General features: G+C 46.2%; 1 protein-coding gene across 1 annotated transcript in view; it reads left to right on the top strand.

Annotated features, from left to right (window-relative positions):
• The window catches only part of KRR1 (KRR1 small subunit processome component homolog), an 85,623-nt gene extending 62,348 nt beyond the window's left edge, over window positions 1-23,275 (top strand). The window contains exons 8-10 of the mRNA XM_069629708.1: window positions 3,311-3,388; window positions 3,482-3,575; window positions 22,358-23,275. Coding sequence (XP_069485809.1) covers window positions 3,311-3,388; window positions 3,482-3,575; window positions 22,358-22,497 — 312 coding nt within the window. The 3' untranslated portion in view covers window positions 22,498-23,275. The remainder of the gene's footprint in view (window positions 1-3,310; window positions 3,389-3,481; window positions 3,576-22,357) is intronic.
• The last annotated feature ends 4,100 nt before the right edge of the window (window positions 23,276-27,375 follow it).

Genomic DNA, 27,375 nt, shown 5'->3' with positions numbered 1-27,375 from the left:
TCAGGACCGAGGAAATTCCAACCGGGTATATTCCTCGTTCTTTAGCGCTGAGAAAAAGGCACCAAAACCACAAAGAGCTACTAAAACAAGTATAATCCATTGCTGCAGAGTCCCTCTCCAGAGTGCTGCCGCCGAAGCCTGCCAGACGTCAGTCTTTCCTTTTGTCACCACGACCAAGGTCCAGGAACAAGAGTCTGCATCGCTGCATCAAAAAGGAAGCCAGCTGGAACATCTGCAATTCTTAAGTACTGTGGGGCCTTGGGTTTGACCACCTTTTAGCCAAATCTAGAGCTTCCTAGTTTGTGGAATGCTCCGTTCTATCCTTTTGAATTACTGCAATTCACTTGTGCAGGCCTAACAACCTGTGCACCTCAGGTAGGCTCACTTGAGCTCCTGGATTTTTCTTCATTAACTGACTGTTCAACTAACTTTTTTCTAAGAAGATTGATTCAGAACTAGAACAGTCTTATTGACATTGTCTGTCGTCGCTCCCTAAAGGCATCCCTTCTGAACCCTACTGACTTCGGCAGTGCTTGTTCCCTTACAGGTTTTAATAGTTTTACACTATTATTTCTGGGATGAAAGACTGCCTAGATCCCTCTGGGAGGAAAGACTATTGTTCCAGTGCTGCATTGTTCTATTATACTCTAACACTTTCTCCCTCCAAACTCAATATTGTATGGTGAACCATAAGTGCTACTACTAACTAACCTTCACAGATGTCACTCCGGGAGCTGGAAATGTTTTAGTACAAAAATAATGTACTCCCCTGCATTATTGCTACTTGAATAACTTGATTCTAAAATTCTACTTGATGTAACCATTAGTCACTGCCTAACCTAATGTGATTCTTTTACTTTGTGTATATATAAATATATACTTGTAATATAGCTTTTAAGGGTGTAAGTGTTTACTTGAATACTTGTGACTACTGTTCTACAGCTCACAGCACACTTTCTAAAATGAGCCTGGCTGCTCAGCCTCTCCACTGACTTGTGTAGTACAGGCCTATGTTGAAGGTTGGGTCACTACAAGACTTATCTGCTTGATATTAAAGTCCCACACCAGTTGGACTCCACAAAATTGTACCCAACACTCATCCCTTTTCAAAGTACAGTAATGGAGCGGACTCCTTTTTAACGTGTATGGGCTTAGCGTGGGAGCTCAGACGCCAATCTGAGGGTTATTAATGTTCAAACAGTCCGTCGCTGCTGCATTAGTTTTGCACTATCACAGACCTCGGACACAAGGTTATATCTGTATTGACACCTTCAGCCCTCCCTCTCTGATGCGGACAGTAGCCACTGCCCTACATAGCCTCGTGGATATCCCACTCATTCTCATAGGAACAGTGCCTGGCCGTGGGCTTGGTACTGGATTTTCGACTTGGGTTCCCACACAGACCTCTGTTGTACAGCAGCCTGAAACTCCCTTCTAATAAGCAAAGACCGCCACCAATCGGTGGAGCCCTTGTAGCCGCTGTGCACAGAGATACACTCTGGAAAAAGTGGTGCCTTGGGAGCACCGTAGTGGACCTTGAGTCTTTCGGGTAGCCCATCGGTATTGGAAACCCAGTGGAGGACTAATTTGGGAAATGTCAGGTAAACTAGTTAAGAACAATCAGGAAGGAGCTTGGCCTCACGTCATAGGGGTAGGCTGTAACTTCCAGTCTCACAAACGCCTTGGATGAGGGAGGCCTTGACTGTATGGAGAAGGGGAGTGAGCACCTCTCTGGAGAGGGATTTCTAGATGTTGGGTGCGAGGTACCCATCAGACTATCCCCCGCCGCTCCCAACTTGTTGAAAATCCGGATGGAGGAAGGGATATGGGCTTAAGACTCCTGAACCAGTGTGAAGGCCATTTTTAGTACATCCTCCTCCTGTGTGGGCAGCTTAGAAGGTGGTGCATTTGGGGGCATCGCATAGAGGCATGCTGTACTGATTTTCACTTCGATGTTTGATTACTTTTTTTAAACTAATGTATTTATCTTCAAGCTCCTTTCCCAATCCAGCGGCACCACAGCCTACTCTCTACCTACCTTAAATGCGGCCCCTAGATAGATTTTCGACAGGGCGATTGATTTCAGCAATTGGCAAATGGGCCAGTGCCAGCCCAGAGTTGATTCAGTGGTAGGCACTTGTGGCCAAATATGTGTAGCTGTTACGTGGTAGGGCCACTTCTGCTTTGATTTCAACCTGCAGGCAACAAGGTGGCGAGTCGGGCTGCCCTTTAAAACCTCATTAGGTTGTAGATCATACCTTTTGCTACTGCTTTATACGCACCATGCAATCCTCAAGCCCACCGCGCAACCCTCCTCATCCTGTGCTATTGAACTGCTTGCCTAGTACACACGTCTGCATCACAAGTATTGCTCTCTTCATTTAATTGTACTTGTAAGTGTTCTACTTTTCTTTCGGAACTGTGTTGGTGGGCACTTGGCGCACGTTTCCCGCTTGTTATGCCAGGAAGGTATTCAGGTAGTCACTTACATTCTGCCACTCGTGGAGAAGCCTGGTCGCACATGGTATGATTTGCATATGGGCTGTTTGTATATCCCAGCACCCTCAAAATGCGAAAGTGTTTGTATAATTGAAAGATCCACCGTTTTCTAAAGTCATTAGGAAATCGCTCTCCCGCAATTCCCCATTGAACAACCTGAAGCGTTGCATGTTTGCTCTTTAGGCACCAGCCCCCCCTCCCCACCCCAGCTGTGGCTCTTGTAGATGCGCATACTTTAGAATAAATCGCCTGTCAATCTTGGAGCCCCTGGACACCTGCACAATATGCCCCAGCAAGGTACTGCTCCTTTAAGAGCTCCTGGGCGGCCTGGCAACATTCTGAAACCTTCTTGTCCCTATGATGAGCTGTGTTTGTTTAATTCACGCGTGTGTATGTTTTCCTGTAATTGAGAAATCGTCCGCACGCTCTATAAGTGCAGAACACTGCGAGTCACCTATAGATTGGTTAATGCTGAGCAGTGGAAATCTTACACCCCCATCTGGGGATCAGGCGCACAGATCCCATTTCTGGCACAATATGTCAAATGACTCCTAAGCACTGGGGCCTTCTTAACCCAGCGCCCCAACATAAAGCCCACATTCACTAGAACTCTAGCTTGGTGCGTGTGTCAGAAGGTTGAAAAGAATGAAGCATCACACATGTAATTACTGCAGGAAACTGGCTCCATAATGTTTGGTTTGTCGTTGCCAAATGCGAACAGACGGCTGTGAATTGGATGCAGGTTGCTTGTCAAAACACACCTGTTGTATCCTCCTTAATCAAGCTGTGTGTTGTTGCCTTTCATCAATAGATGGACAAAGAGCTGGCTAGCGGGGAGTACTTCTTGAAAGAGAGCCAGAAGAGGCGGAAGAAGCTGGATGACGTCAAGGTAAGGCTATTCATTTTGTTGCAGGGATCTGAAGACTGATGCAGTTTGTGTAGCTCAGTGTATTTAATTGTGGTGTTTGTGTGTCGATTGCAGGCAAAGCAAGCAGAGGCCGTCATTAAGAAACAGGAGCAGAGAAACAAAGCATTCATCCCGCCAAAAGAAAAACCAGTGATGAAACCGAAAAAGGGTAATGTTGTTTCCTGAGTTTACGTTCACTGATGGGCTTGTGTTTGGCTGTCACAATCCGCAGGGAGGCAACAGCAAATTGGGTCGTCTCAACATGATTGTAGGTTGCATTGGCATGGACTGAGCTCTGCTTTGGTGGAACATGTGTTGAGGGCTCTTTGCAGTACATGCCAGAGCACAGGACCTGATCCGGAAATGGACAGTTGAAACTTTTTCAAGCATCTTGGAGAAAGAGTGTTCTTCCCAACCTGGGATGAGGCTGGAGTAGTCTCTGTGAAAAGTTAAGGAATCAATATTATTGGGTATTTTCTATTGTATTTTTTTTTTTTACTTCTTTATATGGAAACCTTACACTTCTCAATTACAAAACAAGATCAAAACGGTTATCATACACAGCAACTCATTATATATGCTATATAATTATATGGAACTGATGAGTACCTGCTGGGCATCTGGAGGAGCCATGTGTTTACTCTTTTGTTTCACTTTACATTTTGTTTTGGCGCTCTGTGGCATCCATCTCAGCTGTCCCGCCCTCCCATAGTCCTCTTACTGGCTCCCTCCCCTGACTGGGCCTGGTGGCCTTGGAACAACACCTCAAGGGCGTAGTCCCAGTGATTGTGCTCCACAGCATTTTAGAGCGGACATTGGAACTGGTGAATTTAGGTCTTTTCTTTGCTTGTTCCAAATGTAGGCATTTCTCAATTTACTGCTGTCTCAAATTTAGGTGTTTCTCAGATCTCTCCTGTCTCCAGTTTGGGTGTTTCTCCGTTCACTGCTTTGTCTCTAATTTAGGCGTTTTCTCCCACTGCTCAAGTATCTCAGGTTTAGGTGTTTCTCCACTCACTGTTGGGTCCCAAATGTAGTCGATTCTCCATGCTCCCCCTCATTGCCATAGCTAAATCTGGGTGTTTCTACAGCAGTGCCATAGCTGATTGCTGGGTGTGTCCATTGCTGTGTCAAAAGTCACTTCTCAGTATTTACGTTGGTGCTGCCAAGGTTAGATCTAGGCCTTTTCCCTGTCACTGCCATAGCTAAATCTAGTTGTTTCAACTGTAGTGCCAAAGTTGATTTCTGAGTGTGTGGAAAATTCAGTCACTTCTGAGGGTTCATGTTACTGCTGCCAAGGTTGGATCTAGGATTTTCCATCTCGCTGAATCTAGGTGTTTATACATTAGGCGTCCCTCGCTCTGCCATAGTTCAATCAAGGTGTTACCACTGTAGTGCCAAAGTCGATTTATAAGTGTCCATTGCTGTGCCAAAGTGAATTCTGAGGGTTGTCCGTTACTGTTTCCTAGGTGCAGTACCGTAGTCCATTCTTGGTGACTCTACCTTCTCTCCCTGCCCAGCCATTCCGGCCCAGGACACACTGCACCCAGCCCCCCCCTTTCCACGCTGTGGTCCTCTTACCTCTCAGCAGCCCCCCGTCGTTGTCCTCTTCCCCCCAACCCCCCAACACTTCTACTTCTCCACCCTGGGGGGCACTCGGGCAGCCCACTGGCGTGCCTCTTGCTACAGTCCCCCTCAATACCCTCCAGGCCCCTTTCCATTTCACTCCCCGCCAGTCCACACCCACCGCCCCACCTCCCGCACAGAAATAAGGCTACACCACAGGGGGGCCATCAAGAAGCAATTCAGCATCGCTCTGAAAGGAATGGGCAGTTATTGTGCAAATATGAAACCTAGGATGGGCAACTCTTGGTAAAAGTACTTCCTTAAAATGATCAGTAAGCGTTTTATAGCTCATTAGACTTGCCACCTGACCCGCCTTAAAAGAATCTGGAAGCACAACCCATGGCGAATAGTTGGCGCACAGATCGTCGCTGCTGCGAACCGTTTTTATCACAGGCACAAGAATCGACAGAATATGCCAAGTACCTGAGCGGGCACCTTAACAAAAAAGCACCATCAATGTCGGCAAGGTACGTGTTATACATCACTCCACTGGCCGCAGAAATGGCTATCCACACACATCAGTATACAGTAAGGACCACGAGAAAATGTCATGCTGTTCACATAAAGTCTGTGCCTACTTTAACCAGACTAAACCTCAAGACTTCTGACAGCAGAATGCAGCGCCGACCAATAACAAATTTGGGCACGTTGAACCCATCGCAAGTCTCTAGTACTGACGCAACCCTTTTCCTCGCAGCCTCCATCCATGTGCCTGACTGCATGAGTTGCTTCTCTACCGGAGCATGGCCAGCCGTGCTAAGCCTTTTTTGGTCAAATGCACACACTCATCCTAATTGTGCTCCATACCCTCCACCACTCTGGACTTCGGTCCTCCGAGGGCTCTCTCACTAACTGCGCATTGAGGCTATAATAATGGTAAAATGGCGCTATACAAATGACGAGTAGAATACAATATAAAACCACACTAAAAAGACACCTTCCAACGTGACGCACACAAAAATGCACAACTACTTACATGCACATAAGGACTAAAGCCCACAGAATTCATGTATTTGGAATTTCCAACAAATTCCGCTTTGTGAAAAATCTCTTTTAAAAATTACATTAAGGCAATTATCCTGGAGACCTGATTACCATCCATTAACCTTGCCCACAAAGTAGGAGCATTAACAGAGGAGAGGGCGCACGAATTTACCTAAAAACAATATTCTCCTCTGTAACACTAAGCGATAAGGAGACTGTGAATCTCATGTTACATAATCTGCCGGCACACTTCTCTCTTTGAAGACCAATTCATAGTCCAGTTACCTCCAACGTGTGGAGGCAATTCAATCTGAATGTCATGTACCATGCAGGAACATTTCCTGAAGGGACTTCTTCACGGATGGCCTCGTATCATTCGAGGCTGTGTCCCAGAACGTCCCAACCGTATACATGTGTGTGACCCTGTCAGATTGTTACCATCTTCAATTTTATCCCAGACACTCATTCTGTTCCCGATTACGAATCAATGTTAAGAATTTGCAATAAATTGCAGAACGGCAAATGCCCAGCCATCCTTATATGATGACCTCGCTCCCCCTGCATTCGGAATGAGAGCTGTTAAAATGTGCAGTGCAGAATTAATGTTTGCCATTCATGATTCAAATGAGCCCATACAACAGTTACGCGTACTCCAGTAAAAGTACGTGTACATCACAGTGGCAAACTCCATTACCGTGAAAGGTTACTCGAAATGGCTTTCATCAGTACGTGGCCTTGATCGCATTTGTGAACCTACTCCCACGTGGCGGATCACTGTTTGAGTTTCTTTCACTGGGTAGGGCACGGGCGGATTCACAGTGATGGAATGAGCTCGAGTAGGAGCTGAAAGCAAGTGACTGCAGCAGAAGGCACTCTTAACTGGGTTAGAAAAACATTAAAAGCACAATTTATCTTTTTTTAAAGGTGACCCGAGCCGTTTATGAAAAATGTCTAGTTGGTCACTCGGGCACCATTTCATGAATTGTACGCTCTTGTGAGCGTCTTTCTAACCTTTGCACGCACTTAGGGGTGGTAAGATTGCACCTTTTTTGCACTAATGTGTACATTTAGAATTTTGAACGTTAGGTATTTCAAATCCCTACTTGTGATTGCTCATCTTTTTTTAGTTCTTTTTTTTTTTCTTCGTGCCATGCAATCCTTGCTATTTCTTTGTAGTGGCCCTTTGCACATGGCACATTTCTGTTTGCATCTTCTCGTTTAGTCTTTTACATTATTGCGAAATCCCAGACACTTGGTACTTCTGGCTAGTTAAGTAGGTACACTTTTCTCTTGGGCTACTGAAGACTGCTTACTCAATCCATGCAGAGCGAAGCACTGCAAACGATTTTATTTAAAATATTTTTTCTAGCAGGACTGTTAGGACAGTTTTTCTAGATCTAGGGCTGTACAGATCTTTAACTCTTGCTACAGGACTGTACCCTCTGATATTATGGTACCAATGACCAGGCTTATCTTTGGAGGAAGAGAGAGGGCTGTAGGAAGGTACAAAGACCGTGTAGCATACATATAGTCTAAAGCAACACTTATACACTCATGTAAAGTAAACCTAAAGGTTTATTTATACATAAACAGGCAAAGAGAATTTGTTAGAAAGGTAGGTACTATCAAAGTTCACATTATAAAAACCAACACAATGCTCATGGTAAGTAAACCAAAGTATGAACCACGTTTAGAATGGCAGTAAGCTATTCAAGGGGAGTAAAACCACATTAGTAGACTTTTAGAATGGCAATAGACTATTCAAGGCAAGCAGACCCTATTGGCAGTACTATGTCACTTATTCAGTTTCAGGAATGATATAGGTATACTAACATTACTTTTCAGAATAGTGGAACACGATTCTAAGGTAAGCAGTAACTTATGAATTACTTTTCAGAATGGCAGTATGCACTTCAAAGATATGTAAGAACTCGGTATTACAGATTTAGATTACAAATTACAGCACTGGATTGGCTGCCCACCTTCCTCTTGAATAGGCCCTCCCAAGTGCAACTGGGCCCGTTTTTCTCCTCCATCTCTCCACCTGCAGCGTCCCTCAGGACTCCATCCTCTCGCCACGGCTCTTTAACATTTACGTTGCGCCTCTCGCCCACCTGATGGTCTTCCCTCCTCATTTTCAATGCTATGCTGACAACACATAGCTCTGCTTTAAACTTCGTTCCTTTGCCTCCTCTCCTTCCTCTCTCGTTCCCCGACTGCTATTCCAGCATGGTGTGCTTCAAACTATCTCTGCCTTATTGCCAGTAAGACTGAGAACCTTCTCATTGGTACTCCTGCCCCCTCCTTCCTGCCTACTCTGCGGCTGCCCTACTTGGGTCCCCTCCCCTAACCCTCTTGTAAGGCAAAAACGTAGGTATCCTCTTCGACTGCTCTCTCCTTCTCACCTCCCATTGCTGACCTTATCAAGAAATCTAACTCTCAACTTCACCTCCTCAGAGGCATTCTCCCTTTACTCGTCTTCCCCCAGAAACTCAATGTCGCCAGAGCTCTGGTTCGCTCTAAGCTTGACTATCTTAATCTGCCTCTTTCCTCCCTTCGTCCTCTTTAACTAATCCAGAGCAGGACTGCCAGACTCATCCTTGACTTCAAGCCCAGGGGCCGCTTCTCTCCGGCCCTACAATCTCTCCACTAGCTCAAATTCAAGACCCTCTGCATTATCCACAAGGCTTTCTGGGGCCTGTGTCTGCACTACATCCAACTCCGTCTCCCTAAATACCTCCCTGCTAGAGTTCTTCGGTCTTCTAGCTATAACTCTCGGCAAGTCAGACGCTTCTTTTTCTTCGCCAGGAGCTTCCATCTGTAATGGCCTTCCTGCCCCTCTCCATCTTGAGCCAGATATCCCTAAATTCCGGAAGCATCTCAGCACCTTACTTTTCTCCTCCTCCTCCTCCTCCTTCCTCCTCCCCTGCTAGTTCCACCTGCCTGTCTGGTTGTCTGTATCCCTCATGCGTCATACTGGTGCCAGGCACTCCTCCAACCAGTCTTCTGTACCAGCACTTGCCCTCGGGCACCCTTCCCCTACTAGCATACTGAGCCTGGTCCACCCCCTTCCCTCACACTAGTTGAACCAATCCCTTTTTACCCGAGCACTTGCCCTCCTGTGCCTCCATAGCCCCTGCCCAGGTCTTTGTCCCCCTCCCTCCCTGCACTTCTCCCCTCTCCCTGCACTTCCTGTTATTGCACTTGCATGATCCGAATGTCACAAGACCTGGTAGGACCGTAACTGTTATTTCCCACTTCCCTTCCCTCCCCCTTCTGGCTCCTGGAAACACTTTTTGATGTATGTATAGGTGCCCTACAAGTGCTCAATAAATAAATAAGTTTTAATGGCAGTATGCTACTCAAGGTGAGTAACTCCCTATTGGGAGTAAACCCTTACACTTATTCTGTTTCAGGAATATGTAGTCACACCAACATTACTTTTTAGAAAAGTGGAACACAATTCAAGGGCAAGAAAATAACTTTATAATACTTTTCAGAATGGCAGTAAGCAACTCAGTGATATCAGTCCTTCGGAAGACGATGCACAGAACTCTGGTTCGAGGTCCCAGGGTATTAACGGATTGCATCCCAGGAAGGTCACAGCTCGTTGTGGGATATCTCGAAATGCGGGTCTTCTTAAGACTCATTGGTCCCACCAGTCCATGGGTCTGAGCGTCGTCTTCGGGACTCCTTTGTCATGTGGAAGAAGGGGTTCAGCACAGGCAGCGGTTACACAGCAGGCATCTCCGGTTGCTGGAAATAGCTACAGCAGTCTCTTCTTCATCGGCTTCAGCTCCGGTGGTCGAGTTGTCTTCAGCTTCCAGATCCAAACCACTTATACAGGAACCCAACCAATCATTACACATGCTGCATTCAAACTTTGGTTGGGGGGGGGGGCTGTCCTTTTAGGGCAGCCAGCCTCCCAGTTGAAACTGGTTCCAGACGGGCATGCCAGAAGACAAAGGTTTCCGACGCCTCCCTCACTTCCTGTCTTCACAAACATTCTAAAGCCTCGGCAGGCTTCTCAAAGAATTCCCACCAAAGACTAGAGTCGAGCCAGGACCTCCACCTCCCAGGACAGCAGAAGAAGGACCAAGAAAGGACAAGCACGCAAGAAATGGCAAAAAAAGAAATAAGGCTCCATTCTAGATTAATGGTGACCCTTCTGTGCATTACCGCAGCTGTAATGACACTAGCCATAATTGTAAGCTTGTCACTGTAACAGAAATGGTACAGGAGCAGTGAGAAAGGGTGTTGGGCGAGTTTTCCTAAAGTCTACTAAAGGTGAGACTTTATAAAACTACCCCTTGGCATGCAGGCCGCAACTCTTAGTATACGTCTGTACTACCCAACGGTTTGGTCGAATGGCAGAGGAGCCAGCCTTAACGTATGAGGAGGACCTGAGCTGTAGGGTCAGCACAATGAACTCAGTAAATAAATAGGCCCAAAGAAACTCCTACACACGTTATAGTAAAATAGACATTTTTATATATACAATGCAAAGTTATTCAGGTAATTAAGTACTACTTTAACTAATCAACACAAAAACAATTAGAAATACTTCCAGGTGAGTAAACCACTAGTAGGGAAGTATACAGATCATGAACACAGTTCAATAGTAAGTGAAATCACTTGTTCTAGCAACTCTGAAAATGTTCAACCCTTTCAAAGACTTGTAATACTTTTCAATGGCCTTAAGTCTTCAGCAGTCCATCCCTAGTTTGGGGGTGGGTGGGTAAATCGGGTAAGACGCAGCAACAGAAATGGAAAAGTTCCAGAGGATCCTTCTATTACAAGTAAGTAGAATGCTTCGAATAGCGGCACAAGCATTAGGCCTGGGCAAACGATATGGGTCAACACCCAAAGATCAGACTCGGCACTCCAGCAACACAGGAGTGACAAAATGGCTTGAGCTAAATACTACCCCGAGTCCCACAGTATCCGAGGAGTGATGAAGAAGATGCAGCTGGATTCTTTCATTTTATGTTATTTTGCACTTATATAGCGCCTTATATACCATTGGTATGGTCTGAAGGCGCTGATAGGTTGAACGCCCTTGGGAACAGGTCAGTAGAGAGAGTAGGGAGAGTCAACGGCACGTGTGCGCACCGGGTATGTGTGCAGCTGGTGCGGTATTCGTGAAATAGCTGCTTCTTAGCGGTAGGTGTGGTGGTTGAGATCAGGGGTATGTTTGTTCTGGCAGGATTTACCCAGACCGACTGTGGCTGCGTTAGGCCTGAGGAGAACGCCTGGCTGGGGGGTGTGTTACTAGCAGTGTTTACTTAGAGTGATGGGGAGTGAGCGGGAGGTGTTGGTATGAGAACAGTTATACCGAATGGTGTCATAGTATCTCTGTGTTCTAGTTGAGTGGTGGTGTAAAGAAGAGAGTAAGCGTGGGGTGTGTTATGATGGGTTACATGCTCTTTCAAACGTTCCATGCATTCCAGACCATACTATGTACGTCGCGCAGTTCTATGCGCTCCAGTCCGTTCTATGGACTTTTATTCATTCCATTCTTCCCCGTCAGCGCTACACACTCCGGTCTGCTTGACGCACTCATGCATTCCAGTCCGCCCCGCGCGCTCCTGACAGCCCCACGCATGCACTCCTGTCTGCCCCACGCATGCACCCTGTCTGCGCCTGTACTTCGCATTCACCCACCGTGCGCATTCACCCGCTCCCCGGACTCGCCCGCTCCCCGGACTCGCCCGCTCCCCGGACTCGCCCGCTCCCCGGACTCGCCCGCTCCCCGGACTCGCCCGCTCCCCGGACTCGCCCGCTCCCCGGACTCCTCCGCTCCCCGGACTCCTCCGCTCCATGTACTCATCTGCTCTATGCACTCGTGTTTTCTACGCATTCAACTCGTCCGCTCCTGCACTCGTCCGCTCCTGCACTCATTCGCTCGCTTCACACATCCGCTCCCTGCGCTCAACAGTTAATTGTGCTCATCCGCTCCCCGTACTCATCCGCTCCCCGTACTCATCCGCTCCCCGCGCTCGTGCTTTCCACGCATTCAACTCATCCGCTCCCCGCACTCGTGCTTTCCACACATTTAACTCATCCGCTCCCCGCACTCGTGCTTTCCACGCATTCAACATTAGTATGCACTCATCAGCCCCTTAGTCATTCGCTAGTACGCAGTAATCCTGTTCTATAAGTTCATCTGCTCTCTACACTCATCTGCTCTCTACACTCATCTGCTCTCTACACTCATCTGCGCTCCTCCGCGCTCTACACGCTCCTCCGTTCTGTACAATCAGTTCTACATTCGCTTCTCTGTATTTATGCCCTCATCCGCCATGCGCGCTCGTCTGATCTACATACCCAACCACTCTACATGCTCATCCGCATAACATGTTCATCCATTCTATACCTTCATCCGATCTACATACTCATTCGATTTACACTCTCATTCGATCTATGTAGTCATCTGTTCCTCTACTCATGCATTCTTCCACTCAGTGCATTCAACTGTTTACACTCAACCACTCTACACACTCAGCCGCTTAACATGTTCATCCATTCTATACACTTATCCGATGTACTTACTCATTCGATTTACACACGTATTCAATCTATATAGTCATCTGTTCTTCCACTCATGCATTCTTGCATTCATCTGTTCAACACGCTTCATCCATTCTAACTATTTCATCGACGCTATTCACTTCGTTCCCTCCTCATGCATTCTGTGCATTTCAGCAGTTTACATCTCCTTACTATTTCCCTATGATTTATTCTTATTATCCACTTCACTGTTTTGATCTACTTTACTCGTTTAATTCTGTTTGTCTTTCTAGTTTATATTTGGGGTTATTAGCTGTCCATTTCTCGCCTCAGGTAGTTTGTTGGGTTGGTGTCGTTGAGATGCTGTTTGTCTGTTTGGGTTAGGTTGGTTACCGGTTGGTTTTATGGGAAGAGCCAGGTTTTCAGCAGTTTGCGGAAAGATATTAAATCCTCAGTTTGGCGGATGTGGGGTGGGAGTGAGTTCCACAGGGTGGGGGCCAAGGCTGAGAATGATGATCTGCCTAATCTGACTGAGTTTGTCTTGGGTATGACTAGGAGGCCGGCTGAGATTGATCTTAGGGTGCGAGGGGGGTGATGGGGTTTTAGTTTGTTTTGAAGATATTGAGGTCCGGTTTTATGCAGTGCTCGATGGGAGATGCATAAGGTTTTGAAAGTCACCCTTCGGGCTACTGGAAGCCAGTGCAGCGTCTTAAGGGCTGGGTGCAACAGCGGCGGACTGGGTCTCCTGTTCCTTGTTCATGGGGACAAAAGGAGGGACTTTGGAAGGGATGTCGCAGCAGCCGAGAGAAAGTACTCTCAGCAAAGGATTCTTTGTACTCCCACGTCGGTCTGCAGTTTTGGTGCCTTTTCACAGGATCCAAGGATGAATGTTTACTGCCTGGTCAATTGGCTTTGCTTCTTTGGTCCGGCACTCTGGTGAGGGAACTTTGAGGAGCGGGGTCTTGCCTCTGGAGGTCCAACTGGAGCTCACTCAGGTTCTGAGAGGATTCTTTCACGGGAAGACGATGCACTGCAATTGGGTCGGAGGTCCCCTGGAATTGGTGGTTTGCAGCCCATCAAGGTCACAGCACGTCAGGGGGAATGGCAGTTCATCTTAATGACTTAGTCACACCAGCAAAAGGGAAGGAATCATCCTCTTCGGAGCTCCTCTGTCGATTTTGAAAACCGGGTTGGGACAGCAGTGGGTCTTGTCGCGGATGCTTGTAGGGGCTGCAGGCATCCCGGGTAATGACCGGATCTTCTGTTCCAGTGGTCGACTTGCCTTCTGCCTCAGGAACCTCACCTTTTATCAGGATTTCACACTCATCCTCTGCACTCTCTCCCTGCAGTTTAAAGAAAGGGGCTGGTCGCTGTCCAATCGGGACAGCCAGCCTCCCAGTGGGAACTGGTTCCTTTCATGCACACTAGAAGACAAGGGATAGTGGAGTTTTGGGATCCTCCCATGCTTCCTGTCTTCGCAGACACACTGGAGCCTCAGCGGGCTACACAAAGGGTTCCTGTTGGGCAAAGTTTGTATGCAGTACCCTTCGGGAACACTACAAATCACTCCGACTACAGGTATAGAAAACCCAACCTTTGGTATAAGCTTGTAATACACAGTTTTAGTAGCGTGTTGAGCAGCCAGGCTTATCCCAAGAGGGGTCAATATGAGCTGTAGGGGTGTTGCACAGAGATTCGCAGTGACCAGTATTCAAATAAACTCTTACACACAAGGATTCTTGAATAAACAATTATTAATTTATGTATCGGTCAGTTAGAATAAGCCTTCTTTAGAAGGGAGCAATATAACAGTAACACTCAAATTCAATTCATGAAATACACACTCTTATTATCTGTAAACCAGTAGATGGCCTTTTGGGATGGCCCACAGACACTACCTACACCCTCAGGTGACTTCAATTCCTCGGGTGCCGGGGACATTAATGTATCACTGTTGCATTTAGAATCATATAGTAATAAGTCAAAGGAAAAGGTTATTTAGAACATACAAGAGACCACAAATATTCTTAAGCAGGCAAATACTTTCAGATCCCCTAATAAGTCATTCAGTGAAAGAAGCTAAGTGTAACGGCTTGTGGCCCTACATTTGATTCTTCTTTTCTTCAAAGACTTCTAAAACACTGTGCAAAGACTTTCAGGTAAGTTGAATGTCTTTGCACAGTGTTTTAGAAGTCTTTGAAGAAAAGAAGAATCAAATGTAGGGCTATAAGCTGTTACACTTGTGAGTAGTAGAAGATGCAAGCAACTCTACAGTAAGAAGTTCTCTGACTTTTTACAGTACCTTTGTATTGAAGAAAAAGTGCATCAGATTACTTCTGTTCCTGTGCAGCTCTGCATATCTCGCTGTTCCTGGGCCTCAGCCGTGGGGACAAGAGGGGAGGACTTCTGGGGACTCCTGCACTGCAATGTGACAATTGCCGGTCGCGACCGGCAATCTTCAAATTGGTGGCTGTTTAGTGTTTCAGCTCCTTGTGTCTACCGCAAATGGCAACACCGCAGTTCCTGGCTGTTGAGATAGACTTTTCTTGCTTCTTGGGTTCCGCACTCTGTTGAGGGGGCTCAGGCTCGGTCAGTCCTGCTTCCTGGGAGTCCAGAGGATCTTCCTGGAGCTCTATGCAAGCTTAAAAACAACACACACAATCTGGTGTTCCTTTCCCTGGCTATATGGTTTCCAGCAGCAACTCTGTGGAAATTCAACCAGCTCCAAGATGGATGTCCAGGTGGCTTACTTTGGAGTTGATTGGTCCCACCAACTGAAGGGGAGAAGTCATCCTTGCAGGGGCTTCTCTGTCGATAGGAATTCGGAGTTACAGCACTGCAGCAGGGCTTCACCGTGCAAACAAACGGTCCAGGAGTTGCAGCAGGCGTCCTCTTCAAGTTCTTCTTCGGTTCCTTCGTCCAGTGGTCGACTCTGCCTTCCAAGCCAAAAGCCTTGCCTTTTATTCAGTTCTCACACATGCCGGACAGTCAGCCGGCCAATCGCCAGAGTGCTTTCGGGTCTCCTAGGAGACTAAGCACTGGGAGTTGCGGGCACCTCCTTACTTCCTGCCTACCCCAGACACCCTGGAGCCAGAGGCAGGCTTCACTCGTGAATCCCACCAAAGGCAAAGCGAACAATGGGGCCAAACCTGGTTTGGTGCACAGAGTAAATCTCGAGAAGGACCTTTTCACAAAGAAATGGCGAAAAAAGAAGACCGGGCCATTTTGACAAAAATAGCACCCTTGGGTGCTTTACTGCAGCTGCAAACACAGCCCGCGGTAAAGACTCACCACAGTAGTTAAAACGAAACCACTGCCACCAGCCATTCAGTGAGAAAAGGGTAACATAAAAATGTTACATGAGAAGCTAGACAAAGGGGAAACTAAGTAACCCCTCCAGCACCCTATTGGAAGTTAGTGTGTGCTGGGTCTAGAAAGTTACAAATGTAAAGTCAATTTCACTTAAATGCTCTGGAAATAGTAGTTTATCCCAGAGAAGGTAGTTAAACCTTTGTAAATCTGAAAGACTTCCCTGTGCCACTGCACTGAAGGTGCTGTGTGACACAATGTAAAGGAGGATGCCTATGGAGTTTCAGATTCCACAACCAAAAGAAACAAGAGTTCAAAATCACATTAAAATACATGTGCGAGTGGGAAAAAGGGTCTCATTCCCTCCAGTTAAACAAAAATCAAGTCCTCAAAATCCAGCAAAGTTGCTGGGGTACTCAAAGGTGGAGGGAATTAGAACATTTCTGAGAATTCTCCATAACAATTCCTGCCGAAGACAAAACTCAAATCAGGACCTCCTCCCTCGCCTACCCCCCCCCCCACTCCCAGGATGGTAGATGGACCAAGAAAGAACCACACAAGAAATGGCAAAAAAAGAAAGAGGCCACCATGTTGGAACAAAGATGGCCCTTCTGTGCATAGCCGCAGCTGTGAATACAAAAGCAAAAACAGCACAAAAGTTGGTAGAATACATCCACTGCCACCAGCCATAGTTTTATGCTTGTTACTGTAATAGAATTGTTACAGGAGCAGATAGAAAGTGAATACTGGGTAACCCCTCAGCACTCCACAGAGGGTGATGTGTGCTGATCTCTCTGAAGGAAAATCTAAGGAGGATAAAATGTATCCCTCTAACCTTGAGAACAGCAGTTCCTAAGGAAAATAAAAGAATAAAAAGAGGAGATCCCAAAAAGCTCACAGCAAAACTGCACATATTGTGCTGTGTGCTGCATAAGTGAAACACAGATGCCTTTATTTTGTGAAGTCATACTCTTTTTCCATACCTTTTTTTAAAGTATAAACACAATGTACAGGGTTCCCATGGTCCGAGGAAAATAGATGAGGGGAAATAGACTCCCCTCATTCAGTAGAACAAGGTCCAGAGGTCTTGCCCATATGGGAGACAGCCGCCCAAGGGCAGGGACATCACCCCCGGCCATCCTGGAGCTCTGGCTGCCCTGCGTTACAGCTTCTCCCTCTGGGAAAGGACAGGGACCCTGCCGAGGCTCCCTGGAACCGCTGCGGGGCTTGGGGACGGTCAACCCGCATGGGAGACAGCCGTCCAAGACCAGGGACATCACCCCCGATCATCCTAGAGCTCTGGCTGGCCTGCGTTAGAGCTTCCCACTCTGGGAAAGGACAGGGACCACATGGGAGACAGGTGCCAAAGGCAGGAGGCAGTACCGCCGGCCGTCCCAGAGATCTGGCCGGGCTGCATTACAACTTTTCCTTTCGGGAAAGGACGGGGACCCTGCCGGGGCTCCCTGGCACTGCCGCTGAACTTTGGGACGGTCGCCCAACATGGGAGACAGGTGGCCAGGGGCAGCAGTCCCAACTGTCCTGGAGCTCTGACTAGGCTGCGTTACAACTTTTCTCTCTGGGGAGGCATTGGCTCACTGCAAGGGCTCCCTGGGACCACTGCAGAACTTGTGGACGGTCGGCCAACAAGGGAGGCAGGTGCCTACTGCCCAGCGGCCCATCGGTGGTCATGGGGCGACCCGGCGGGGTCCCTGCCTCTCCCCAGAGGGGTCCCTGCCTCTCCCCAGAGGGAAAAGCTCTAACTGTGGTTTGGCTAGAGATCCAGGACAGCCAGCGGTTCTGCAACAGGACAAGCAGCCCCCACCCCCAAAATCCTGTCCCTGGTGATCTACTCCTCTTTTTTTTTTATTATAAAGCTATATGATTTACCGATAAACTTTTAGCCACGCCAAAGCCATACCACAGGAAGCATAAACCCATGCAACCCATTCACAAACGTTTCCTCTAGAGACCGTCAAACCGACAGAGGAACTCGGAGAAAAATGTCACGTTAGGGCACCAGTATTTTCTTTTCCAGCTCATTTTTCAAAATGGTTTAGTAGAAATCGACCATAGATGGGGTTACAAATATGACGACCACATGTCCAAGGATGTAGTTTGAAAGTTAACCAGAAAGCGGTCAAAGAAACGAGAACTTTGCTCTGTGAAGAAGGAGCAAGTTATGAAAAGATGTTTAAGGGATTCCTTGCTGTTTCTCCTCAAACAGAACCTACAGATTGAGCTCTTTCCTCGTGTTGGGTCTCTTATTGCAATAATCTCTCCCGTTAAGCAGAGGTTGGAACGAATTCTCACAAAACATCTCGGGGACATTTGATGATATATGGGTGAGGGAACCCCCTTTTTCTTGACTCGGTTGCCAGCTCTTGGTATAAGCTCAGCTACGCCATCTCATCCGTTGTTCTAATCCAATCATCTAGTCTCAGTTTCTTTTTAACTGATGCTGGAGAGAGTAGCAGGTCTGTTTGAATTTTGAAGGTCTTTTTCATTTCAATGCAGTCTTTTTCCCAGGCGTACATCCTTGGGTTAGATCTAAGTAATAATTGCTCTTGTATAGCTCTTATCATGGGCGCTGCAGAGACTGACAAATATTTTGCGTAGAAGGATAGTTTTTTCCATTGTACTGCCATATCATCCCCATCACTGGTGATTATCTAGGTGACACCAAGGCCCTTAATGACGTCTACTTGGTCATCCAAGCCTGGATGGCCCAACATCAGTTGTGCTTGAATGATGACAAGACGGAGCTCCTGATCTTGGGCACTGCACAACGCCTGAGCAGACTAGAGCCGTCCTATCAGTCATTCAACATAGATGGTAATATCATTCGTGTCTCAAAAGATACCAAAACGTTAGGTTTCTTCCTTGATGCCACACTCTCATTAACCCGACAAACTAATGCTGTCAGATCTGCGTCTGCATACACATGCAAACTTATCGCAGCTTGCAGACCATTCCTCACTACGTCTAACAGCGTTACGCTAGCGAGAACCCTTATTATGGCTAAAATTGATTATTGCAGTGCTCTTTATCTTGGCACCAGCCAAGAGAACCTGAACAGACTTCAAACGACACAAAACAACGCCATTCGTGCCGCTTTAAACATTCCCCGACACCACCACATCACAGAAACCAGAAGTAAGTTAAATTGGCTACCTGTCAAACAGAGAATTTCACTCAAAACACTCGCCCTTACGCACAAATGCCTAGCCAACAAAGCCCCGATCTACCTTGGTAGTCAACTGTCGCGCCACTCTACCTCCCGACCTCTAAGAACAGCCCAATCCCACTGTCTAGCGATCCCCAGATTTAAATTGCAAAAAGCAGGGGGCTCAAGTTTCCCCGTCTTAGCTTCCAAGTTATGGAACTCCCTCCCTGTTTCAATTAGAGCGGAAGACTCTTTCAATACCTTCAAAGCCAATACTAGATCTTGGCTTTTCAACCAGCTTTAAGGCCGGCTTCGCGTTTCTTCCTGACCTACCCTGACTTGCCGACCGCTACTATCACCTATCGGCACTGAAACTACTGTACATATGTATATAAGATCCTCTTGTAAATGTATATAATGATTCTTTGTTATACCTGCATATCGGATCCCATGTGTAAATGTTTATGATTCTCTGTTATACCTGCATATCTGTAACCTTTTACAAATTGCGCCCTGATGCCTCCGGGCCTGCTGGTTTGCGCGTTATAAATAAATAAATACAAATACAAATATGTAGCGAGTTTAGGCCTAATTCTTTTCTGAATCACTTGAATCGGTGTAGAGGATGGAACCCCAAGCATTTTTTTCCAAAACTGAACTTCCAGACAAGACCATTTGTCCGGGAGGTTCAGGAGGGCATTATTTATTTTGCCTTCATTGGGGGTGAACGGGTGCAAAACACATTATGCCCCCTTTTTTGTTTGCTTGGTGGGGGGGGCAGGAGTTTCCATGGTGGTCCTTTCTGCTTCCCAGGAGTGGCAATATGGGGCCAGACCTCACTTTGCATCCCAGGGAGGCATAAAGGAACTGGCTCTCCTTGCGGGGGAGCTGGCTCACAGCCATTGTTGCAGCCCCCTGATTCCCCCGAGGTCTGCCCAAAATATATACATTTTTTTGCAAAACAGCACCCGCCTGCCCCCAAAGAAGGCAAAACAGTGTGCCCCCTTTTTTTCATTATTTGGGTTGGAGCCTGTTTGGCTTGGGGTCCAGTAGGGATTGCTGGTCGAGGATCGAACAATCCATGACCAGCAATCTGCTTAAGTGAGTGCTCTTTGGAAAGAGTGTCCCCTTCCCAACGAGCCCTCACTTGTCCAAATCGGGCAGGAAATGCCCTTGCAGGATGCAAATACGTCCCTATGAAATTTACATGCTGTAGCCTTTTCGCTTCAGCATGTGAATTTAATTTCCTGATTATGACGGCGCACGTAGCGTGCGCCGTCGTCATCACTGCATCCCCTCGAGTCCCAGGCACAGAAGGAGAAGTCCTCCCCTTCACTGCCTGGGGGTCAGAGCGAGCGAGGGAGCAACGGGGGGGGGACGATCCGCCCCCCAAAGATACACAATGCGCAGGACGAGGTATCTCGTCCCCCATACTGGAAACGTAGTGCGGACAACGCGATACCTCGTCCTCCACACTTATGGAGTTAATGCTATGTTTCTTAGGGAGTTACTCATACGAACTGAGCCCTTGTCCCTACAGGGGGGGCAGTCTCTCTCGGTGAGGTCCTTCTTGCCTATACCCCCTCACAACGGGCTCACCTTCCTAGCCTCACATGGAAAGGCTCCCCCTGGGGAGTGACGAATTCCTGTTATTTTTCACATTACACACAAACACATAGATGTACATCGGTGAAAAAAAATATACACACACAGATGTACATCAGTGAAAAAAAATATTTAAAAAAGGTTTAAGCAGTGTTCCAGGGAAGATTTTGTGCAGTAAATTATACCCCCTTTTTTGTAGTTGGGAGTACAGTTATTTATGGGAGTAAAAAAGTATTTCCCATTTTGTGGGGGTTGTGGCAAGTTAAAATATTTGAACTCTAAAGCCAATATCTTTTTCTAATGCATAATTTTCTCTTCATATTATGCAATATTATTTGTCAACCTTCATATGATGCTTCTCTGTTGATTGGAACACATCTGTGCAGCTGGCATGGGGGCGGGGGGAGGGGTCTGGGTCCCATGTGTCCATTGCTTTCAATTCTGTGTTGCCTATTTTTACTACCAACTATTTTAAGAGAACACTATATTATCCACCTATTTTTGGGAGTAAAAGCGGCTGATGTTACTATGAATAAGAGTGGAGTCTACTAAAGGTATGAATGGCAACATTGCAATGAAAACAATCAGTTGGAGTATATCCCTAATACAAAGCCCATCACTCTAGAAATAAACCTTAACTAATAATTCAACTATAGCATTGATGTAAGCTACCCATCTGCTCATCCTGCTACCCACCAATCTGCCCATCCATTCGCCCGTTCACCCAGCTGCCCATCTGTCAATCTATCACAAATGCTAGGTTTGGTTCTGCCTTTCCTTTGATATGCTAGCACTGGATTTTGAATGGTGGTTTGATGTGGTAGCGTGAACATGGCAGGCGATGGACGCAATGCTGCATTTCTCTTTTCTATCAGGGCGATGTGCGGATAATGGACTGGGTCAAACGATCAAATCGATCATTTATTTTGTTACTCCATCCTACTGCATAGGTCCGAATAGATCGATAAATATTTACATTTGAAACATTGGAGTATCTTGAAATGTCTGCATTGTGCAGCAGATCGCGCTAGAGGCTAGCTGTGTGCCTAAAATCGCAATAGGTGTTTTTGAGATATGCGTCCTGAAAGGTTTTGTTTTGAATTTTTTGAGTTTCTAGGAAACCCAGTGAAATTAACATTGCTTTTTCAACTTTTTCTCCCCATGAAAACGTTCATTAAATTCAACAAAATGTACCGAAATGCTCAAATTCGGCCAGATTGATTGCTTGGTGAACCTTTGTGGATCAGGACAAAAGTTCTAAAGCACTTTGTCGTTTTCCCCTGTAAATTATCAATCAACCTAAACCATAGGGCTGCTTGCGTGACACTTGCATAAGTTTCGAAACATATACGCCAATGGGTTTTTTTATAAACGGTTCCATCTATTCATGTCTGATAAGAGAAGTAATGGCCATTTGTAAAGCTTAGAAACTGAGAAGAATACATTGTTGGCTTGTCTAACTCTAAAAATGTAGCTGATGTTGCTGAGTCATGTTTGTCAGCTCAAGGTTAGATGAAGATCAAAATGAAATGGGCCTCACATTTACAGGTACACACCCATGCCGAACAGGGCGTGTGCTCTTTCAAAATGCTGCAAAGGCAGCTGTGTTTTCTTTTGTGCACCAGTGGAACTGTGCATTTTGTATTGTTCAGCGTGTTGTTCTTAATCTGTCCCTACCTTTTTGAGGTGCCATGTTATGTGCTGGGTGATTAAATCGGAATTGGGGTTAACACTGCTTGTTTTTACTTTCTATCTAGTTTCCACTGAAACGAAAATAGACATTGAGGCCATCAAGGAAAAAGTCAAGAAGGCAAAGAATAAGAAACTGGGAGCCCTGCCAGCCCAAGAAGTGAAGCAAAAGATGGCAGCGGACGAAAAGAAAAAGAAACGGAAATGATCTCATGGATGTGAATTGGGACCACTTTTTCGGGAACAAAATGTCTTTTTTAATGTGCTATTCCCTAAGGTGTACATCACCTGTATGTAGCCGTGCACGACCGAAACCTCATATCGCCACACACAGTCATTTTGCTGATGTGGATGCCTGCAGCAAATGGTTTAAAGTTTCAAGGAAACATTTGGATTGGCGAAAGGTGAGATTCCATCAACTAACCCGCACACCTTTTGGATGGAACCGTTTGCTACCTGCCTGATCCGCAGGTTTCTAGCTTCTGAAGAGAGGAATCGTGCTAAAGGGGCTGGTCTGATCAACTTTCCTGAGCAATTGTGTGTTTCCAGGTTCATGGAGCAGTTTTCCCATTGAGTCTGCTTTGGTAGAGTTTAGAAATGTGATCAAGCCAATGTTGCTCCCTAATTTATTGTATTTGTTCAGAATAAATGTGTTTTAGGTGGGGGTAAAACATTTATTTGACGCATTCAGACCTCTCCGTTTGCTCCGTGCCATGCGTGAGACGGTCAGCCAGTTCTCCTTTTTTGAATTGTGACACTTGTACTTTTTTCTTTTCCATTTAAAATTTTAAGAAAAATACAAGCACCAGGATTGTAAGGAAAAAACAGGGCTGGATGACTTTTCACACATGGCACCGGGAAATTTGAGAGCACTGCTCATTAAATGCTGTGTATTCATCTGAAGTTTGCAAGCTGACAGATTCTCCTTTTTATTGTACACTTGAGTCTGAAGCTTTGTTTTCAGAAAATTAAAACAAAAGAATCAAGTCTCAACTCTTTAATTACTGTTTTTCCAGGGATGTATTGATTCAAAGATTACACGTATTGTGCTGTTTATATTTGTGATCTCTGCAGAGTAAAATACAATCTTGCCCCGGAGGTCAACCATTTCGATCTCTAAGCACGTATCCTGACGTGACGTGACCCACACATAAATACGATTTTTGCCCGTATAGCCAAAGTCAAACTCCACCATTGTGATCAGCAGATCTATATGATAGTCAGACATCCACCATGTTTAAGGCCAAGAAATGCAAATAAGGGTACGATATGTCTTTCTAACCTCCCACATTTGTTTAAATGTATTTATTTACCCTACGTATAAAACTATGGGGATCACACAGAACGTCTGTTGCACAGAATATCACTTTAAAGTAAAGGCACTCTAGAATGGAACTTCTCAAGTGGCATGCAGGGGGTCCTTCTTTAACCCCACTCGGGGACTGTGCACGTCTCTTGTTGGAAATGGAGGCGTTTGCTTCTACTCTCTCTGGATTCTCGCTCGTACGGGACAGAATCCCTGATCACCCTTGCAGGACTGCTACTCTTCTGTACAGAGATTTCAACCTGTGGCAGTAGGCCCACAGACAACTTTGGCCTCCAGGATGTCTTCTTGGAGGCTTTCTACAATATTTACCATGCCTCCCTTGGCTATGTTGTAAAATTGCTGTGTACACGTTGTAGCATTCGTCTGAACTAGTTTTAAGCCCTAGTTGGCTTGGGTAAGGTGTTCAGTGAACGCATCCTATGGGACTGGTGGTGGGTGTTCAGCCTGCTACTATTTTTGGTAGTGTACCCGCAGAGCCCCATGTGACTCCTGTGGCATATACAGTAGCCATTGCTTGGCTCATGTGTTGCAGTGGGCAGCGAACAGCTGCTGCACAATAAGATTGCTCCTGCAGCTTAAGACTTTGTGCAGTACAGCACATCCTTACTGTTGCTTCTAGCGTTCACTATTCTTATGAAAGGGGGTGTCCTCTGTGCAAGGTACCTTCCTCAGCGGCCCAGGGCATTTTCAGTGCTCACGTCATACCACCAGCATTGCAAGTAGAACTGCACTTCCTGTTTTGGAAGTGCACTTTCGATACAGGTTTGTTACTACATGGTGGTTCCAGGACGTTCTACAGTTCACAAATGTGTGTACTCTCACCTGAGATTGCACCATACCCAACACGTTGGGTTCTTATGAAGTCCACTATTTTAACGCTGCTACCATCTCACAAAGTTCAGGCGGACCTTACGTTTTGTTTTCTTTGGGAGTCAACCTTTTGATTGTCTACCTCAAGATGTGCATATGTGTGTTATCAAGTACTCTGTTTCGATACAGCTACTTGTGGCCACCTGAAGATCCATGACTTTAGCTTCACTCAAGAGGTCTGACCTCTGTGCCTAGAGAGAAATCACCACAGCCACACCTTATGAATACGTGGGACATATGTCTGTATGCACCCCAAATTGGCTGAAACATGGAGTCTAGACAACCTGTGTATATGTCCAGGTGGCTTTGCCACCATTGAGAGAAGAACATTTACCCCACTTAACCCCCTCACAGTATGCATGAGACTGTGAGGAAGCACAGATTAATTTGATTGTAAAACCTTTTTTGTGCGCGAGAGACAGATCAGGTTCTGACTGACAGTTTTGTACATCAATGAAATGGAGGTGGTTTGTCTCACTCATATATTGGAAACTATGTTAAAATAGTGGTTTTCTATACACTTTTTACTAACCCCACCAACCTGCCTAGAAGCTATGATTAATTTTTAATATTGTTACATTGGAGTAGAGGAAAGAAAGTGGCATTACTGCATTTTACATTTAGTAATATTTTATAAAGCAGTTGATTTAAAAAGAAAATCACATGTCTAGGAGTATGATATACTACCCCCATTACTGAATGGCCCAGCCGCCATTATTTTGAATTGTGTATGCCCGGTGCGGACAGTTTGTGTGTTCTAGGTTTGCCCATTTTGTGTGAATTTATTTTAATGTATATAGATCATTAAAGTTCCACCAAATACGTTCATACTGCCATCGGAGCGCGGTGAGTCCTGCCTCTGTCTGCTGCTGGTGTTTTTTTGTGTATTAGAGAAGCCCAGAGGCCCCTCGCATACCCGCTCCCACCCTGCGCCCTCTTCCTGCCTCTCCTTCCTTTCCGCCTCTGGTCCAGCCCCCCCTTGTCCCATTGGTCCGTGGCCTTGTTGCTGCTAAGGCCAAGGGCGGCTCCAAGAAGTGTCAACAGGTGTCCACAGCGGAACCCGGTAGCTAGCCGTCAACCAGCAACTACAAGGACCAGTAAGGTAGGAGTGGCCTGGGTCAGGAGTAGAGCAACTACTCTAACCCAGATTCCGAGCCACTTACCAAACCCATAGTAAACAAGGTGATTACTGCCCACTGCATCTCTTTCCCTCAACCTCAAATGTAATCATTATTTAATACTGTACCAACCTGACTGGCTAGGCACAGATCCCCTTCCTCTGTATAGACTTATACAGGTCTCTCAAATCTAGTTGGGATTTGTGTCCAGATTGCATTGTATGATATTTAGACTGCATTGATAGGAGACTCTCCCTCTATACAGGACTCCAGTTTAGCAGGGGTTCTGTCTCCAAATTGCATTATATAATATTTAGATTGAATCGATAGGCCTCTCTCCCACTATACAGGTCTCTCAAGGCCAGCAGGGGCTCTCTCTCCAAATTGCATTGTACGACCTTTAGATTGCATTGATAGGCCTCTCTCCCACTACACACGTCTCCCAAGTCTAATTGGGTTTTTCTGTGCAGATTGAATTGTATGATAGACTGCATTGTTAGGCCTGTCTCTCGTCTAGCAGGGCTTCTAAGTCCACATTGCATTAAGTAATATCTAGTATGCATCAATAGGCTTCTCTCCTACTATACAGGTCTCTCAAATTTAGCAGGGGCTCTGTCTCCAAATTGCATTATGTAGATGGCATTGATAGGCCTCTCTCCCACTATACAGGTCTCACACATTCAGCAAGGCTTATGTCTCCAAATTGAATTGTATATTTTGATTGCATTCATAGGCCTCTCTCCAACTACACAGATCTCTCAAATCTGATTGGGTTTATGTCCAGATGGCATTGTATGACATTCGGATTGCATTGATAGGCCTGTCTCTCAAACCTAGCAAGGCTTCTATGTCCAGATTGCATTAAGTGCATTGGAGTTCTGTCTCCAAATTGCATTGTATGATATTCAGATTGCATTGATGGGCCTCTCTCCCACTATACAGGTCTATCAGACCTGGTCTGTCTACCACAGAAGGAAAAAAACAAGATTACTGCGCCTGCACAACACAGCATAGAGGACCAACTACCCTACTACATCTGCACCTTGAACTGAAAAATGGCCGACCCAGAAAAGGATGCTGAGAAAGAGAGCAAGATCGTGCAACAAGGGACGGGAACCCACAACACCAACAGAACCCAGAAGAAGCAGCCTCATTGGCAGGAAACACGCCTAACGCGGTCATAACCGGAACAAACCATGTAAGAGAAAAATCCTTATACCTTACCTCGCGACAACCACAAAACACCGACACCTCAACATGGAAACCTCGAGACATGCAAAGAATTTCCCGAAACACCCGGAAAAAAGACGGGAGCACTCGACAAGAGAGTGGGACGGCTCCAACCCCATTACCCCTTACATCACAAGAACAGAGGCGCACCAGCAATGTTTTCACAACATCCCACACAACATGACGAAGCCCCGACAACCAACAATGCTACCTTCAACCTAACAATCGGACTCAATGAAGAAGAAGCCATCTCTGATCTTCAACCAAGCATCATCACAGCAGAAGCACCACAATTGCTCTACCCTGCTATCAACCTATGGGACTGCTTCAATGAAGTAGCAGCTGTCGCCGTTCTTCACCCTACCAACACCAATACGGAAACACCACGACCGGACAACTAAACCTGAACAACAAATAACCACAAAACAAAACCACACCCGGAGAATCCACTGTAACTTAATAAACGCAAGATCAATGTCAAAACATTCAACCAAAATATACGACCTCCTATCAGAAGGAGGCATAGACATCCTATTTGTAA

The sequence above is a fragment of the Ambystoma mexicanum genome, chromosome 12, assembly GCF_040938575.1.
Source record: "Ambystoma mexicanum isolate Mex_15411 chromosome 12, UKY_AmexF1_1, whole genome shotgun sequence".
In the NCBI taxonomy this organism is placed as follows: domain Eukaryota; kingdom Metazoa; phylum Chordata; class Amphibia; order Caudata; family Ambystomatidae; genus Ambystoma; species Ambystoma mexicanum.
This window is presented reverse-complemented; position numbering and strand designations above follow the sequence as displayed.